General features: G+C 40.9%; 1 protein-coding gene across 3 annotated transcripts in view; it reads left to right on the forward strand.

Moving 5' to 3' along the window:
- ripor1 (RHO family interacting cell polarization regulator 1) overlaps window positions 1-12,544 on the forward strand; it is a 104,018-nt gene that overhangs the window by 70,427 nt on the left and 21,047 nt on the right. For 2 of the 3 annotated variants that reach the window (XM_030426295.1, XM_030426294.1), the window contains exons 3-13: window positions 831-983; window positions 2,202-2,280; window positions 3,794-3,817; window positions 4,202-4,255; window positions 6,396-6,545; window positions 6,830-6,893; window positions 9,165-9,208; window positions 9,486-9,611; window positions 9,841-9,989; window positions 11,059-11,191; window positions 11,599-11,715. In XM_030426295.1, the coding sequence (XP_030282155.1) occupies window positions 831-983; window positions 2,202-2,280; window positions 3,794-3,817; window positions 4,202-4,255; window positions 6,396-6,545; window positions 6,830-6,893; window positions 9,165-9,208; window positions 9,486-9,611; window positions 9,841-9,989; window positions 11,059-11,191; window positions 11,599-11,715 (1,093 nt within the window). The remainder of the gene's footprint in view (window positions 1-830; window positions 984-2,201; window positions 2,281-3,793; window positions 3,818-4,201; window positions 4,256-6,395; window positions 6,546-6,829; window positions 6,894-9,164; window positions 9,209-9,485; window positions 9,612-9,840; window positions 9,990-11,058; window positions 11,192-11,598; window positions 11,716-12,544) is intronic. The other variant, XM_030426296.1, reaches the window with a different exon arrangement.

Here is a 12,544-nt window from a genome sequence, read left to right on the forward strand (position 1 = left end):
CCGCCCATTAAATCCTGAACACAGAAATTTTGAAACACAGCTTGTGAGCCTAGCTCCACAATTACATTCTAAACGGTTGAATGGCTTTTTACATGTTTAAGGAAATACATTTATGACCTATTTAATATGTTTAGAGGAAAATGGCTGAATTTGCTTTACACGGACTTTAAGCTACATGTAGTGAATTAGTAGTACATGAATTACATAGCTTAACTACAATTTGCTGTAACTTGCTGGTAGTTAAACTACATTCATATTTTGTGCTGCTTCAAGTATTTCAACTACTTTTTGAGTCATTTTTGTAGTCTAACTACTCAGTTTTACAAACTACAATTTTGGCCGATTACATGAATTTTTTTTTTTTTTTTTTTTTTGATATTCTTTTTAGTGTTGGTAAAGATGTTTTTAGTGCCAAACGGACCTGGCTGTCTGATAAAAGCTTTGATAGACTGCTCATGTGTCTTGTCAACAAGTGATTCTGCATGTGTTAGTGCCTTTGAAGTTCCTGTGATGTTGACCAAAAATGTCAGCTTTTGTTCTTTAAAAAATAAAAAACTTGAGATGAGAGGCATGTGAATGTTTTGTAGGCTATTATATTTTGTTTCATATACACCATATGTTGACTCACTTAACGCTGAGTTTAATGAGTATAATGATTATAAGTAGTTGTTAAAGCTACTTTTTAAGCAGTAGATTTACAAACTACATTTCTCCAGGGGTAGAAAGGCTGAACTACATGTAGTTTTACAAGCTTTGCTTGCAAAGTAGCTTCCCCAACACTGTGGATATCTCTGATCTATGATGTTGACCTGATGATGATGATGTTGCAGGAGCCTTTCAGTGTTCAGCACTCCAGGTCTCAGCAGGAAGCCCAGCAGAGCCAGTAGGATGTTTACCATGTCCACCAAGTCCAACCCACCACCTAAAGTTCCTCAACCAGAGAGGCTGGATCAGGTCTATGAGGCACTAAAGAAAGGCCTTCAGTGAGTACACCCACGGTGCACACAGGCGCTCATGCATACAAATAGCAGCTCTTGGTTTAACTTTGGGGGAGACATGTCGTTCAATGCTGTGTGATTTAGTCACTAGTGTTGGGGGTGACACACTATAAAAGTTATGCATTAGAGTAATGTATTCTTTGAGCAGCTTTTAATAGAATTAGTGGTAAAACTTGTTATTGTGTCCGGCAACACTTTACCGCCTGAAATTAAGTGTTTATGAGTTGTTTTTCTACTTGATCCAACCCACCAGGTGACCAGCCACTCTTTAAGCAGGATATACATGGTTTCACTTTTATCAATATGAACAATACTATACATGAACAAAGAACAAACTGGGTTGTCTTAATGGCACAGAGTAATGCTTTGGACCCTCAAAATCCTTCACACTTCACGAGTTCAGACAGTTCTATCAGGGTGGAGATTTAGTCTCAGTACTGCAGCTCCTAAAGAGGCAGAGCAGTACACGTCATGATGACGTCTGTGTGTCTTTCAGCGTGTTTCCACAGGTGTCCTCCTGTTAATCAAAACATGTACCTGCTGACTGCTGATTAGGATGCTGTTGTTATGTGTTGTGATCGAGATCCTGACCCACCATGCATCCTGGAAAGTGACAAAGTTACGTTTTTTAATCTAAATTACATAATTACATAATCACCATCAGTAAACTGGACGCTGTGTGACTCTGTCACTCACAGGGATGGAAGCTGTTTTCTAGGGGAAAGTCTTGGCCGGGAGGGCTGACCATCACCGTGATTTTTTTTCAAGACAGTAACTACGACACAATAGTGGAGCGAGTCAATAGAACAGACAGGATGACATGCACTTCTCCACGTATAACTGCAGTATTTTTTTCCTGGTAAATTACCAAAGACAACTACCAGTTACTACATTACAGTTGTTTCTTCCTGTATCATTCCTTTGTGGGTTGAAATGTGGGACATTTCTCTTTTATTTGATGAGTGAAAGATCTGTTTAGTTATCATTCTGTGAACACCATCAGATCGACACATCCCTGCTCCGTGCCGCAGGGTTATCCTTTGGTCGCCGATGCTGCGCCTCTGGTACTACCTCCATCAGTGGCACAGTGAAATTTCCCCCCTCACTGCATGTGAGACTTTCACAAGGAGGAGGATGCGGAGAATTGGCACAGGATGCCCATATTCAGTGTTTGTGTGTGTGTGTGTGTGTGTGTTTTCTCAGGTCTTACCTACAGGTTAATCAGATGGATTTGGACAGCCTCAGTAGACAGATGAAAGAATCAAAGAGGAACTCCAGACTGGTATGTTCTGACTTTGTACCGTTTTGCCTGATAAAAGTTGCATTAAGTGTAACCCTCTTACAACATTTTTATGTCTAATATAATGCTCACACTTTTATTTTTGATATCTTTTTTATTACTCTTGGTTGCACCTGCAAGCAGTTTTGAGAAAGGTCCCTTTGTTAAAGTCCGTGTAAAGCAGCAATAAATTTGTGTTATGAGTTTGTCACACCACAGAAACATGTGTCATTGACCACTGAGCTAAATTTGAAAGATTAAAAAAATTGCTAAGTATATACAATTTGGTCTCAAAATCATGGAAAAACAAGCACTTCTCTCTGCTGTGAAACGCTGGGGGCGTGTCAGTGTTACGTAACGCGGCTATGATTTCTGACCCTCCCATTAAATCCTGAACACAGAAATTTTGAAACACAGTTTGTGAGCCTAGCTCCACAATTACATTCTAAATGATTGAATGGCTTTTTACATGTTTTAAGGAAATACATTTATGACCTATTTAATGTGTTTAGAAGAAAATGGCTGAATTTGCTTTACACGGACTTTAAGTTGAAAAATATCAAAATTACTAGCACCGTTCATTCCGATGACAGCTGCTAAGTAGTGTTTTGAAGCCTAAAAAGCTTTTCTTCTCGGCTATGAAAATACCTCGATCGATAAACGGGCTGGCATCGGTTTAAAGCTTGTCTAATTTGAGGGGGGATAAAATTTGTGACATGAAACGTGACGTCAGTGATGTCCAACGTAACACTTCAGATACAAATCACAGACACGCTGCCTTACCTGCGAGAAGTGGGAATGGGGACAGTAGGTGATTTTTAGCAGGTCATTCCCACATTAAAAACAACATTTAGATCCGCTTTTTTTGGTGGTGAAAGTGGTATGTGAGGCTGTTAACTGGCAATAACATGCTGCTGTGGTGACCACTTTCCATCAGTCTCCCTCTTCATCACCTTGCTGTTTAACTCTGGTTGTTGTGGCTGCTTTAACCTGTAGTTATTTAATATTTGGATTTACTGTCTGCCGTAGTTCCAACTGCACATCGAGTGGAGTGGGAGGAGTTTGATCAAGTGCAGATATGAGTGATGCACGTTAGGCAGGGTCATTTGAGCATGCTCAGCTCTGCCTGTGGGTTGGGTTGGCACCATGACCAAAGACAATCCAAATAAGTCCATACATCTAACTTTATCAGTACAGAAATTGAGCGATTTAAAAAAAAAAAAGTGGGGGGGGGGGGGTCTGGGGAATTTCTCTCTCTCTTCATCTCCTTGCTGTTGTTGACTATAGTAACTGTGGCTGCTTTGTCCTATGTCCTCTGTCCTGTGTTCCAGTCTGCTGTAGTGCAAAATGTTCTCAAAATAGTGTAAAATGTTTTCAATATCTGTTGGGCATGTGAATATCTTTGATTCAAATTAAAACATATTATGACAAAGTAGATGTCAGCTCTTAACATGCAGAGTTGCGCTGCTACAAAATGTGGTAGACACTGATGACCTGATGTTTTCTGCCTTTACAGGGTTTCCTGTATGAACTGGATAAGGTGAGTTGCTGTAAATTCTTACACTTACCTCAACTGCAGAGAGATTTTGGGGCATATTTATATAAGAGGTCAGCTTTTATTTCTATTTGAGCCTGATTTTAAGGAACTATTATCCAGTACACTCTGATCAGCCACAACATTGAAATTGCTGACAGTTGAAGTGCACAACTTGGATCATCTCAGTACAATGGTCGATGGAAATCAATGAAAACTCAATACCTTTATGTTTACCTGTTGCCTTAAAAAATTTGGTGTAATTAACATTTGACACAGAGTCATTTCACAGTTCCCACTCTGCTCCTCTCACTTCTTTCCTGATCTGAAAATAGTTCAGTTTGTGTTGACAAGTAGGAATAATTGTGGTACCTGTGCTTCCTATGACAGCAAGTAAAGGTGACTGAGAGGTACATACGACGACTGGAGTTTCACCTCAGCAAGGTAACATCACAGCTCATCCCTGTCAGATAATGCCTTTGTTATTCTAGAAGATTAAACCTGTCCCAAAAATGTGACAGAAATGTGTTCAGGGTTTGACTCTGTGGGACTGTCAGAATCATGCTGTATTGTTCACATCTATACACTGTATGGAGGCCTACATATGATGTCCTATTATTGAAAACATTGAATAACAATAAAAAATGAGCATTTATGTTTCGGAAACCAGGGTGGTATGGGTGTGTGAGTTAGCTGTACATAAAATGAATGATGACCATGCAAAAAACAATACCTCATGTTGTAGGTTGCTATGGCAATACACAGTCATGGCACACAGTGTTTACCAGTGCATTATGCAGCAGTCAGCTTGAGAAAAGGCATCAGTCTGAGCAGTGACTTTAGTTGACATTTGTTTTGTCACTATAGTGCGTTTCTGTAAGTGAATAACATCATTCACAGTTAAAGCTCCTGTTTGTAAGATGGTAAAACTGACGCTTTGGGTTTCCCAACTCGTCAAATACTGACGCTTTCAGGTGGTGGCCGACCCGACCTACAATCCTAAAGCGTCAGTATCTGACGAGTTGGGAAACCCAAAGCGTCAGTTTTACCATCTTACAAACAGGAGCTTTAATACAACTTATTAGCAGCAATCCTCATCTTGATCGAAACCAAATCTCCTGTTGTATTTGTATATTATAAAGGCTTGACATACGTTGTGTGCAGTGATGCCGGTAACGCGTTACTTGGTGACTTACCTACTTGGTAACAAGTTACTCTAACCTGACAACTATTTTATTCAGTAATGAGTAATCTAATGCGTTAATATTTCCAAACCAGTAATCGGATTAAAGTTACTTATTCAAGTCACTGTGTGTTACTATTATTTTTGTCACTCTCCTTAGTAAAAATATATAGTTTTGCTTTCGTCTTGTGTCTCGGGAGTGATGTCATGTATGTCATGAGCACAACTTAGTGTAACACCACGCAGCAACACAAACACAAACAACAATGGAGGGAGGAGATACATGTTTCCTAGCTGGAAATACAGTCATTATTTTGAGTTTGTGTCAGCTAAAGATGAGAATATTAAGGTTCATTGTACAGTCTTTGCTGGTGACAAAGTATCAAGCTTCAAAAACACGACGTCAAGTTTGAAAAAACATTTGGAGTCGAGCACAGTTAAGTTTACAGTTGGTGTTACTGTTAAAAATGCACTTCCAATAAAGTGACTATTGGCAAAACTGGTTGTCATTTTTATGTTGAGGCGGCGGAGGATGTTGTCGGCAGCTGCTCAATGTAACTAATAAAGTAACTTGTCATCTAACTTGGTTACTTTTAAAAACAAGTAATCAGTAAAGTAACCAAGTTACTTTTTAAAGGGGCAACACTGATACTTTCACCTTTAGCTTATCACCAATGCTGCTGATATAGCAGTGACTCATTAGCATTGACATGGCAAAGTCACCGCCTGATCGGTGGGTTGAGTGAGGTCATGCAGATAAGGAGTATACAGTATGTAGGGATTTTGAATACTAGTACTGCGAGGCAAAATCAAATATCACAATATGTTTGACTAAATACCTCAATATTGTATTCTAACAATACTGTAGAGGTGACAATTGGTACTTTGACAACATGTTGTGGCAATGGTTGGAACTGTTGCCTCACAGCAAGAAGGTCTTGGGTCTGAATCCCACTGAGACAAGGCCTTCCTATGAGGAGTTTGCACCAACTCTTCCTCCAGCAGTAGGTTGTCCCCTATTTTGGCCATTACAACAGCCAACTGAATAACAGCTGCTGTTGTAATGAGGTTGGATTTGACTTTACATACCCATATTGAGCTGCTATTAATCCTAAAAGCAGATACTGGCCACACTTTGTGATGGTACATGATGATGCTGCACATAACCTTGTTATTATGATGTTTTATAAAAAGAATTACTTAAGCAGCGGATGAAGAGATGGATAACACAACTCCACAGCAACTTTATGAAGTGACAATATGTAGTGTGGGAAAGTAGGGAAATGGAGACAGCATTACAAAGCAGAAACCAAAATTATTCTTGGAAACTATTCTAATAGTGCGCTTCACACACATTAGATGTCAAGCCACTGTGTAACATCTTTTCCACCCTTTTCCCAGATTGAGGAGCTATATGAAGCCTACTGCCTGCAGAGGAGACTAAGGGATGGAGCCAACAAGATGGTTAAGGCTTACACTGCCTCTCCCGGCAGTAAGGAGGCCAGGGAGAGTTTAGCAGAGGCCAATAAAGGATACAAAGAGTACACAGAGGTGAGATGAAGAGGAGATAGGGGTGGTGAGAAATTATTTCTGGATTAAAACAGAATAAAGGAAACTGGTAAATTCATTGTGATCCATGTGAGCAGCTCAAAACCTGTTTGTTTAGACTTACTTTTGTTTACTTGTAGTGGCTTTAATCTTATTCCTTGTATGTCTTTAACTTGATGTCAGTGCATTTTGATTATTTGAGCTGTTGTCCTTTGTTGAGGAGCACTTGGTCACGTCTGCTCTTGAGAGAGGTTCTTTATTAATAAACCTACTAATGCTCTCTGTAGAACATGTGTGTGTTGGAGAGTGAGTTGGAGAACCAGCTGGGAGAGTTCCACATTAAGATGAAAGGTAAGAATGAACGGGGGTGGTGAATTCACCCATCTTTCTTCCCTCTCCCTCCTTAAATGCTTTCTCCTCTCCTCTTTTTCATTCTCCTCTTGAATTTATTTATTTATTTTCTTAGCTATGGAACCAAAAAATATCACATACTCATAAAACCAACAAGTGAGGGAACACAGTCCACAACCCATTGTGACTGGGAGGCTTACACAATTCAAAGATTTTTTAAATTTTTCATAAAACATTTTTTTTATGTTTGCTGGCTATGCTCTTAATCCAGTCATCTTTACATTTGGCATCCAGCATATTTGGACTCCCATCAAAGTATCAGAGGATTACTGTTCCTGGCCAGGTAGGTTTGGTATGATACTCAGGGATGGAGCCAACAAGATGGTTAAGGCTTACACTGCCTCTCCAGGCAGTAAGGAGGCCAGGGAGAGTTTAGCAGAGGCCAATAAAGGATACAAAGAGTACACAGAGGTGAGATGAAGAGGACATAGGGGTGGTGAGATAAAATTATTTCTGGATTAAGACAGAATAAAGGAAACTGGTAAATTCATTGTGATCCATGTGAGCAGCTCAAAACTTCTTTGTAAGATTGACAAAGACATGTGAAAAGTTGCAGTTCCAGTAATAATAAAAACTATATTATTGTTCAGTTTACTTAAAGGTCCCATATCATAAAAAACAAGTTTTCTCTGGTCTCTACATATATAAGCTGGTCCTCCCTGAGCCTGCCAACTCCCAGAATGAGGAAAACACACAAGTCCTGCATGGTCTCTGCAGCCCACCCACTGGTAACACAGCGCTCCTACAGGCTGTTCAGATTCTGCTCCTTTCGTTGCGTAACGAAAGGAGTCATTATCATAGGCCGACCTCCACTGCGCAGTGATAGGAGATATCAGAGAGGGGGGCGTTCTTCCGTTCGGTGTGTCCAGCGGAGTGACAGCAGTGTTTCGCAACGTTGTCGCTCAGAGCTAGACATGCAATTGCTCTGTTGTTGGTTGTATAAATCAACATAAGTGCCTATATTCTGTCCCAGCTACAGAACAACAGAAGAGACCGTGGTTGTGTTTCATTTTTAATGACAACCTGCCGGCTGCGGTTCGTGTTAGCTTGTATGTGTGTGCTAACCACTTTACATCGGACTGCTTCGGTAACGAGGGTCACTACAAAGCTGGCTTTGCCTCAACACTGACCCTCATAAAAGGATCAGTCTCAACCATACTGGACCCAGCAACTGCACCCGAGCCACCAATAAGTGTCGCCGCGGTTTGATAGTATTTACAGTTGCCAACGAGTATGGTGAAGTCAGCTGGAAACTGGCTAACTAGTTAGCTCCACTTCGGTCCGCTATGCAATGGCGTTTGAAGCGAGTTTGATGTTAATAGTATTACGAGGGAGCTTTGTTGTCACAGTAAAGTCTGGAAACATGTGCAGACTGGAGACAGAGACGATGCGAACAGTGTCCAAGAGTTTGTGTTGGAGACAAACACAGCTTTCGCTAGCTGTTAGCCATTAGCTACATGGTAGTAACTGTAACAACACATACAAACACACTAACATTATTCAGCCACACTAACCATTCTGAAACGTCCTGCTGCAGCCGCAGAGTCTGTACTTCTTCAGGAGCCTCGCCTTCTGGGTCTGATTCTGGGTCAAACTGGTTCGGTTGAACGAAAAAATATCCGCGAGCCATAGTGTTACATCCACCGTAAACATTAGCGCATGCTACCATTAGCACATCCCTGCCGTCCCTGGGGTCATAGTCCTGGTCAGAGTCACTCTAAATCACCTCTGTACCATGTCCCCTGTCTTCCACCTGACCTTGATTGCTTTCAGAGGCCATGTTCAGTCTTAGTCTGCTTTCCAACCGTGTTCAGTGGGAGGTTGAAGAGCTGTGGTGTCTCCCCATGTGGTGATCTGAGGTCTTGGTTCAGGAAAACTTCAGTTGGCTAAAAGGGCCACTTACTTAATGGCAGCTGTTTGCTATAGCCAAAGACAGCTAAAGCAAAGAACATAGTGATCAGAAGTAAGTGGTTTCGTGCCTCCTATTGTTTTGGAGCTACCTTAGAAGACAAATGACACCTTTTAAACTTAAATCTTAGAGAGAGATTGCAAAGACCCCACTAATTGCAGCTAGACATGATAGTAATGGGTGGGTAATTACCCACATACAGAGTAAAATCACTGACTAGGTAATGTTCCCCCACCTAAATCCAGTCCCAGTGGGGCTTATGAGAAGCTGACAGGCTACATCTGTTTCTATTTGTCTTTCAGGTCTGGCTGGATTTGCTAGATTGTGTGCTGGTGACCAGTATGAGGTTAGTCCACCCATGTTTTCATATGGTTTCTGATGTGACTGACCTAAATGTCTCTATTTTATATAATTGTGTTTAGATATTTTCCAGTTTAACTTCAATTTGTTTTGTTTATGGACTCCTCAATTATTGTTAGTTGTGGTTTTTGGTGATGAGCTGTTATCTGCTACCTGCATGACTAAGTCAGATGGTTAAGAGGATATATTCTGAATTGTCCTTAATGCTTTCGTGTGTGTGTGTGTGTGTGTGTGTGTGTGTGTGTGTGTGTGTGTACGTTCAGATTTTTATGAGGTATGGTCGGCAGCGGTGGAAGCTCAGAGGCAGGATAGAGATCAATGCCAAACAGATGTGGGACAGTGAAGACATGGTGTTTGTGCCACTCATCAGCGAGTTCCTCTCTGTCAAGGTCAGTCCCTTTGAATGTTTTTGCATGCATGACTTTGTATTTACTTTGATTCTGATTTGTCAAAGAAAGCAATGTGTCCTGGAAGATTACTCCTGGTAATGAAATAGCGCATGCATACTTCATGTTGGATGATAATGTTGTTACTAAGGTCTCAACTGGAATGATTGACAGGATTTGAAGGCAGCATTCTCTGGTTGTGTGATCAATCTATATTTCTGTGGTCTCCTAGGTGACAGAGCTAAAGAGCTTAGCCAATCACGCGGTTGTAGGAAGTGTTTCCTGTGAGACTAAGGACCTGTTTGCTGCACTACCCCAGACAGTTGCAGTGGATATTAATGACCTTGGGACTATAAAGCTAAGCCTTGAAGTCACCTGGAAGTAAGTTTTGCCAACCATTCTGTGAGTGGATTGAAATGATACTGGCCATTACGTGTTCTGTATTGCTTGTTAAAGGTCCCATGTAATGTTCATTGTCACGTTTATGCCTTTATTTTGGGTGTCTTTCAGAAAAGGTTCACATGCTTTACTGTACAAAAACACAAATTTTTCACACACTCCAGTTACAAAACTGGTAATTAAGATAAAGTGATCTGCAGTCTGTTCATTTTTAAAAGTGTCCAGCATGAATTAATTAATCAATTAATTTGAAAGGATGTATGTGTATACAGTATGTGGATAACAAAATAAGGGGTTGTGCTCTGCTGTGTTACTAGTGTTATAAGTCCAGCAGTGAGAGCAGCCTTTCTGCTGCACTGATAGCTCCGGGGGGTCCATCACTGTACAAGACGCTGAGTAGGAGCACAGTTATTTTCTTCACTACAGAGTTTCTTGAACGTGTTGCGTGAATGCTGCGACGTGTGTTTGTTAGCTGGTGTTGTTTTTTACTGCTGAGCACTGTTCCGCTCTGTTAACGTTTTCCTCTGTGTGACAGTGTATAAAGTATTCACAAACATGTGGCCTGCTTAATGTCCACAAGAAAAGGTAATTATCCAGTTAATAAAAGAAAGAAATGCTTTGTTTGAAGATGAACTTCAACATAACTCCCTCCCCTCGCAAGTTTAGCTCCACCTTATTCTATCAGCCAACATCAAGCTACTAATTAACATTGAGAAAATGTATTTTGAACATTTGTGAATAGATTCTGAATTGTGGGTGATTAGAATGTTGACTGTCTAGTTGTGACATCACAACCTTGCTGTCTTGATGGCGCGTTTGAAGGCACAGTTTCTGAATATTGACTGTGTGCATTTCTCTGTGGATTAAGTATTTTGATACAATATTCATACCTAGACCTGTTTTATGATCAAAATACAGGGAGGTCTGACTTTCGACAATATGGGACCTTAAATCAGTAAAGAGTTATTCATTTGCAGATTATTGCTTAAGTATTAAATTAAATGACTGTCTCGATCTCCCTTTTCCTCCTTGTTTTTTTTTCCTCTGTCAGTCCATTTGACAAAGATGACCAGGGGTCAGTAGCAAGTACAGTCAACAAAGCTCCAACTGTCAGTAAGAGATTCTCAACCATCTTCAACCAGAGTCCACCTGACACGCCGTCTCTGCGTGAACAAGCCTTCTACGTAAGTTTCTTCATATTTTAGTGGCCTCTCTGTTCCCTCCAAGGTAATGACTCCCTGATGCTTATTGAAAGAGTGATACTGGAAGATTTTGCTTGAATTTGCTCATATTCTGTGATTCACAATCCCTGTATTTTTAGAGAGGTAGTTATTTATTATGGTAATATTGACATTCTTATAAAGAACGTATGTAAAGTGAGGTGCAAACAACAGAGGGATGGCCGGACCTTTTTGGACATCCACTGATAATGTATTTCGTGTGATTTTGGCCTCTTAGCAGAGTAGATTTCTACAGCAGACTGTCGTACATTGCAGAGAGCAGAATAGAGTTTTGCGCGTTAATCCAGAAACTCCCGCTCCCTCACTGCTCCATTGCCTTTTGCTCCACCTGCTGCCACTTTGACGTGAAGTCTCTTCCTCGGAGTCTGACCAGGCGGCAACACTGGCCACTGCTGGACATCTTCAGAGACACACTTAGCCAGAGCTGTTCCTGTAGTGACAACTCACCAACAAGACAGCCCACTGCAGTAAGTCCTTATCGAGTCAAACCCCCAGTATGTAGGAACACAGAGCCCCCTGCTGTACTGCCTAATGACAGTAATGACGGTGTAGAACATTAGAACCCTAGAACAGTAGTCTCAGTAGGCAGTAGTCTGTCTTTGGCAAACACACCTGCCTGAGCAACTCCAGCCCACGCTGGCAAGTTCACAAATCAGCAGAATCGCCCAACAGTTGACACAACACAACACGTAAGGTTTGAGTGGTCGGGCAAGAGTTAGTGATCGAGCATTTTTAGTTAAGCAGAGACTTGAATGTAAAGTGAAGGCCACAGTTTTCAGTGAATAAAGGCTGCAGCTTCTCAAGACCAAGCTGACGTCTCCCATGAGTTGTTTCATTACTGCTGGTCAAGAGGTGAAATACAAACTACTTCTGCCCAGCAGGAAAACACATATGCTTATTATGTCAAATAGACTCCAGGATTTGTAAAAATGGCAAACAGTTACTGACAGATTAAACCATCTCTCCCACACAGTCATGTGAAAATCATCAATTTTCTTTTAGTGAGTCCTAGTGGGTTTGATGATGTGGGGGCCTGCTGTGTGTCAATGGTTTGTAACAAATGTAATGAAAATGAATCTGGAAGTATGTGTCACTATGACAAAGCTGGAGTCATGATTTGTTTAACCTAGCTTTGCACCAAACCTGTAAACTCCATGCCTGGCTCTGTCCAAAGTGAAAAAAGTAACACAACTTCTCTAAAGCTAACTAAATAACACACTGTATCATGTTTGTGTGATTTGTAGACAAACAGAATTGGTGGCTTTAGGGCGAGTAATGTGGTGAAGCTAATTCCTT

Source organism: Sparus aurata, chromosome 8 (assembly GCF_900880675.1).
Source record: "Sparus aurata chromosome 8, fSpaAur1.1, whole genome shotgun sequence".
In the NCBI taxonomy this organism is placed as follows: Eukaryota; Metazoa; Chordata; class Actinopteri; order Spariformes; family Sparidae; genus Sparus; species Sparus aurata.